This window comes from Macrobrachium nipponense, chromosome 14, assembly GCF_015104395.2.
Source record: "Macrobrachium nipponense isolate FS-2020 chromosome 14, ASM1510439v2, whole genome shotgun sequence".
Taxonomy (NCBI): domain Eukaryota; kingdom Metazoa; phylum Arthropoda; class Malacostraca; order Decapoda; family Palaemonidae; genus Macrobrachium; species Macrobrachium nipponense.
In genome coordinates, this window is record NC_087207.1 from 50,330,705 (window position 1) to 50,337,244 (window position 6,540).

The following is a 6,540-nucleotide window of genomic DNA, read 5'->3' on the forward strand; positions in this document are numbered from 1 at the left end:
AATAAGATAAACGTAACCATAGATTGATTAAATATCCAAATATATATGCGTAAAGATTTGAACTCTATCTAAACGCTTTAGTGATGACAAATAAGCTAAAAGTTCAAACACATATCAAAACCTACTGAAATATTGTCTGTCCCGGTGATTTATATTCGTAGTCAATGAAAAAAAAAAAATAAATAAATAAAATAAAATAAAATAGATTTTAAAGTCAGGAAGTCTAGAAGTGAAAATGTATATCTATGGAATAATCCTATATGGATCTTACAGGGCAAATAATATATATAGAATTTGTATGGAAACCTTTTTTCATTAGTTTGAATAAGGAATATCTAATTTAACATAATTACATTTATTTACAATCATGCAGATTTCCAACATGAAACTAATATATTGTTCAATTTTGGTACTTTTTTTTTCAGACATTCTTCTCATGTGGATGGAGTATTAAAACAAAAAAATATCATTTGAAAATACATAAGTCATATCTTTTACAGCAAGTAACGTAACTCTTAAGCTGGTGACGACGTCATCAGTCTAGAAGGTGCCTGGTACATTTGCCGTATCAGCATTGTTCCTTTTAACCTCAATAAACCGCTTGCAAAGAAGGTTGACTGGAGAGAGGAATGCTTAGCTCATGAACTTCACATGTGGTTCATGGGTCATGATGACATGACATAGCCATAACCTATTCTTATCCGTGTGTGCAATGCAACTAGTTAAGGAATTGCAATCGTTTTAAAATTAATAAACAAAATAAGCAAATAGAATTTCTATAACAACAAAATGAATTAATTTTTTCTGAACCTCATAGAGAATTAGAGTCAATAAATCAGCTTATGAACATTGGTAAACGGGACATTTAGAAGTATCAAGTCATGGATATGGAAATAATTTACTTGCAACATTAGCCTATTACAATTCAAGGTAAATCAGACATTCATGGGAAAATGTCACATTTTGTCTTGAAAAACCCAAAGTTTATATAGAAATTAGTTACATAGTGGGTTCTTTCGTTGCATCTCCTGCCTATTAATAAAGTTTTAAAAATTAACCTCAGAGGATGCGCGCGAGAAATTTGAATATGAAACTTTTGTTAGGGACACATAGGATTGGATTTTATCACAGCTTAATTTCAGTTAGCATAGAGAAATACAGAATCATGATTAATATTCTCTTTGACTCTTATGTTGCCTGGCAATCTTACAAATAGCTCCGTTTTCCACTTCTTTGTCTAGTAACTTACTACCAGTAATATCAAATTTTCTTTGGGATTTGTATTGATATCTGTTTATTTTTTTATAATTATGGATATTTTTACAGTCATCATAGACCTGGATAGGTTCACTCATTGTTAATGCCATGGATAAAAAAGTTTGTACAGCTGACTCTTTTGAATTCCATAAAATATCAGCAAATTCATGTGGGTTAAGTCTGGTTCTAAATGGCTTTCTCCCTCCCTTATTTGATGTCGTCTGAATTTATTTTGCCCTTGTGACAAATATAATTTCACTTGCAGGCTGATTAATGGAACCTGGTTACAGTATCCTGCAGTACGAGAGTTTCACATCGCAACTTCAAAAAAAAATCGTTCGTCGCTGCGGACGACTGCAGCAAGTAACAACCGCCTACAATGTGAAAGGAATAAGCACCATCATAAGTGAACAAGCTTATTTCATGGACTTTTTCGACTGACACCCGTATCCCGTCGTTAATCTCGTTTTAATGCGGAATGCTCCGGCGGCTGTCGGAAATCGACTACAAAAGGGACATACTTCCGACAATTACGACCAGAAGGATATTCAACTCTACGTTGCTGGCGAAGGACTAGTGCTGGGGATGATTTTATTCATCGCGAACATATTCGTGTGGCTTAGGATGCAAAGAACAAGTATGAGGCCAAAATAGGACATTGGACCCCGCCAGGCAATTTTCCCTTTGTTTTAACCATTTGGAATTGGCTATTTCATTTGGCTATAGGTGGTTGTCTGGAACTGTGTAATGAACGAAAAGTTGTTCAAACGCTAGTTTAATGTGTAGTAGTATAACCTTGGTCATGTATCTTATATATATAAAGTATCATGTATCCTATATATAGATAATCATAAATAACAGAGTCGAAATATATCTTTGCATGTACTCACTAGGAATCTATATATAAATGATCATAAATAACAGAGTCGAAATATATCTTTTCGTGTACGCACTAGGAATCTATTTAAAGTGCACATATATTAATCATAATTATATGAATCCATATACATATGTATAAATAAATCAGGTAGCCTATAATCAATCTGTTACCTTTTATCTTACCAATAACTGCAGATATATAACAGTTAGCATAAAAATCAACGAATCAATCAGCATAAACATTAATAATTTTTATCAATTCATATATGAATTTTTATCAGGTAAAATATGATTTTTATCATGTTAATCTTTATTCTATGCGATTATCAGAGTACATTAGTATTTTCTGTAGCATATGTATCTTCTTAAAGATGAAGTGAAAAACAAACTGTATCAGTATATATCACGTGATCACTATTATTTACGAATATCATCAAATGCATATTATGTTTAATATCTTATTACTTGAATCTGTATTTGTGTACACCATGAATTTTTTTTTTACTTATAAGTATTTTCTATATATCTATATATATTCACATAGTGTCTGTATCACACTCCTATAAGTCAAATGCAAGTCAAGCTTGAGTAATATTCAGTGGTTGGTTTTGGTAGCTGACCGAGATTTTTATGTAAGGTGATTACATAATAAAAATTATGGCAATGGTTATTCCATATATATAAAGACTAAAACTAAAGAGGTCAACCAGATTGCTTGCAGGAATGTGATCAGACCAGAGACGCTAAGATGACGTCACCTGTGGTCATTCATTTGTTTTGAAACATTAGTCCAAGCTTCCTGCTTGAGACAACTACCGCAACCTATAATTCAAATGGCCTACGTGATTTCTAATGTGTCTCATTTTGTATGTATGTTCATATGTTCGAGCTACTGTCTGCTTCCTTTATGACTTGTAACCGAGATGGTAGTGAGAACAGAGTGGAATTAGCCATCATCATTGGCAGAAGCGATCAAGCCATCGTCATTAGAAGACCTGTACAAATTTCCTCTGAACTTCATCATGTAATCTCAGAGAATATAAGTATTTTTTATACTTCGTGTTTTCTACTAGAACCTCACATCATTGCCGAATCATCATGAGTTTAACACATCGTCGTCATAACCAAAGAAGATAATACCGACTTTGTAAGTGATCTACAAACCCCAAGACACTCCAATGAGTATGGAAGTGCATAACCAACCGACTTAGCGTAAGATTATCGCAAGTCTAACATTACCTCATAGGGCGCCTTATTATACAAGGCAACAGCCCTAATAAATATACATTGTAGATTTCAGTAAAAGGTAAACAGTAATAATTGCAGTACTAAACAGTTTGAGTAAAAGTTACAATTATAATAAATACATTGGTACGCATAAATACAGTATTTAGTTATACAACTAATTACACTAAAGTGTAGTTAGTAATCTCACACCTCCCCCCAAGATGGCAGGTGCAATACAAGGATACCTGGCATCTTAAGGTCCTTATAATGTGTCTCATTTTGTATGTATGTTCATATGTTCGAGCTACTGTCTGCTTCCTTTATGACTTGTAACCGAGATGGTAGTGAGAACAGAGTGGAATTAGCCATCATCATTGGCAGAAGCGATCAAGCCATCGTCATTAGAAGACCTGTACAAATTTCCTCTGAACTTCATCATGTAATCTCAGAGAATATAAGTATTTTTTATACTTCGTGTTTTCTACTAGAACCTCACATCATTGCCGAACCATCATGAGTTTAACACATCGTCGTCATAACCAAAGAAGATAATACCGACTTTGTAAGTGATCTACAAACCCCAAGACACTCCAATGAGTATGGAAGTGCATAACCAACCGACTTAGCGTAAGATTATCGCAAGTCTAACATTACCTCATAGGGCGCCTTATTATACAAGGCAACAGCCCTAATAAATATACATTGTAGATTTCAGTAAAAGGTAAACAGTAATAATTGCAGTACTAAACAGTTTGAGTAAAAGGTACAATTATAATAAATACATTGGTACGCATAAATACAGTATTTAGTTATACAACTAATTACACTAAAGTGTAGTTAGTAATCTCACACCTCCCCCCAAGATGGCAGGTGCAATACAAGGATACCTGGCATCTTAAGGTCCTTATTTAGTATATAATTTCGAGTCCCATCTTATTTTTAAACGCTCTGGTGCCCATGTCTGACGTCCACTACATCGTACTGGTAAGGCAACTGATAACTGAGTATCAGGCTTAGGTGATGTTGCAGGTGATCTACGATCTCCATATCCTGAAGCTTCACCACCCAACACCGAGATAGGCGGAGAAATAATGTCTCCTGGCAAAAAAGGGTGATGAGGTTGTAGGAACCTCCGATTTCTCCAATAGATGCGCCCACTCCCAGTCTTCACGAGGTAATCCCTCCTCGTGCCAATTCCGACCACAACTCCTGGTTTATCCCATCGTTTTGTCTTAGGGTCTTGCAGATCCACGTACATACCAAGGTTCAGCTTAGAGAGTGGTCTAGCAGTGGCATCATACTGTTCCTTTGCCTGCTGCCTAAGGTACTTAGCCTTTATGTCACATTCGTCAGCTGTACGTTGCCATTCCTTTGCAAATGAACGATGATGAGCCGGAATCTTGAATCGCAAAGGATGTCCAAACAAGATTTGCGCTGGAGATCTACCGTCCGCCGTGGAGTAATTCCTAGGCTAAGAAGCCCTCATGCGAACTCATCCTCATCCAGCTTGCCATTTCCTGTGGTCGTCAAAATCAACTTCTTGATAATCTTCATGGTAGCTTCGGCATGACCATTTGCTTTTGGATTATAGGGCGATGTCACGTGGTATTCCACCCCCCATCGAGCAAGGAAATGCGGCAATGTTGATGAAGCGAACTGCGGTCCTCCATCCGTTTTCAGTACTACAGGCACACCTGTGTCTGAAAATATTGGCCTCAACAAACTAACTAGTTGAGCTGCAGAAGTTGATCCATTGCACAAAGATACATATGGCCAACCTGATAGGCGATCAACGTACACAAGAAATGTCTTGCCAGAGATATGAAAATAATCAGCAGACACGGACTCAAATACTCGACTTGGCAAGTCTTCCTGCATCAAAGGCTCATTCTGCTGACCTGGTATCAGCTCTCGGCAACGAGAACAAGACTTCACTGTATTCTCAACGTCCCTGTCAATCCCTGGCCAGTATATAGTCTGGCGTGCTCGACGCTTGGTGCGGTCCACTCCTTGGTGAGCATCATGTAGACACTGCAAAGTTTCGCTACGCAGGCTGCGAGGTATGAGAAGTCTAGGTCCATAAACTATCAAACCATCATCCACGGCATACTGGGGAATTCGGGCCAGCATGTCCCGAATTCCCCAGTATGCTCGCAACTCTTCTGGTAAGCTATGCTTATGATCTGGAAATCCTTTCATTATTACATCTCTTAATGACAGATATTCACCATCATGTGCAGAAGCATCACGAATCTTATCCAGCGTCTGGTCCCATAGAGGTGCTAACCTTATGCCCTCCTCACAAGTAGCTAATAAAGACAATACAACAGCAGCATGCAATAGATCTGCATCATCCAGCACATCATTGTCCTCAACAAGGCTCTGAACTGGTGAACGAGAGAGTGCATCCGGCATGCTGTGACATTTCCCACTTTGCCACCGTGCAGCAAAAGTAAATCTGCAGAGTTTCATTCTCATACGCTGCAGTCGAGGATTTTCTAGAATAGAAACAAGTGGTCGATGGTCTACTACCAGGTCAAAATAAGTCAAACCAGCCAAGTAAACACTGCATTTCCTCGCTGCCCAAAGTACAGCAGCCATCTCAACCTCAATTATGGCATACCTAGTTTCCGCATTTGTTAAAAACCTGGATCCACACTGGATGAGCTTCCAAGCCTCTCCATGTTGTTGCAGCAAAACAAACCCCATACCATGCAACTTAGATGCATCAGTTTGAAGCATAGTAGGTAAAGATGCATCAAAATGAGCTAAAACAGGAGGAGCTATGAATGCTTCTTTAGTTTTCTCGAAAGCCATGTCATGCTGAGGGTCCAGCACCACTCTTCTGAGGTTAAGCAGGTCCCTGAGTGGCTGTTTGCAGCAGCTGCAATCGCAGAAGAAAAGCTCCCAAGCTGATTGGGTTTAAAACCCACCATGAATACCTGAGATCAGTGATATTTTGTGGCTTTGGAAATTCAGCCATAGCTCTCACCTTCCGAGAATCCACACTATAACCTTCATGATTTATACTGTAACCACAAAATTCAACATTAGGTTGAGCAAAGAAAATTTTGTCAGGATTTAAGGTCATTCCAAATTTGTCACATTTTTGCATAAGTGTGATCACATGGGCTAAGTGGTCACGGTAACTAGAATCATACACCAAAATATCATCAA

General features: G+C 37.7%; 1 protein-coding gene across 1 annotated transcript; it reads right to left on the minus strand.

Annotated features, from left to right (window-relative positions):
• Nucleotides 1-4,845: 4,845 nt before the first annotated feature.
• On the minus strand, nucleotides 4,846-6,180 carry LOC135226220 (uncharacterized protein K02A2.6-like). The gene has a single exon (XM_064265665.1). It carries the CDS (start codon nucleotides 6,178-6,180, stop codon nucleotides 4,846-4,848), a length of 1,335 nt encoding a protein of 444 aa, XP_064121735.1.
• Nucleotides 6,181-6,540: the final 360 nt, after the last annotated feature.

Excerpts from the sequence above, each read along its gene's own strand:
- LOC135226220 (XM_064265665.1), bottom strand. The coding sequence starts at position 6,180 with ATGGCTTTCGAGAAAACTAAAGAAGCATTCATAGCTCCTCCTGTTTTA.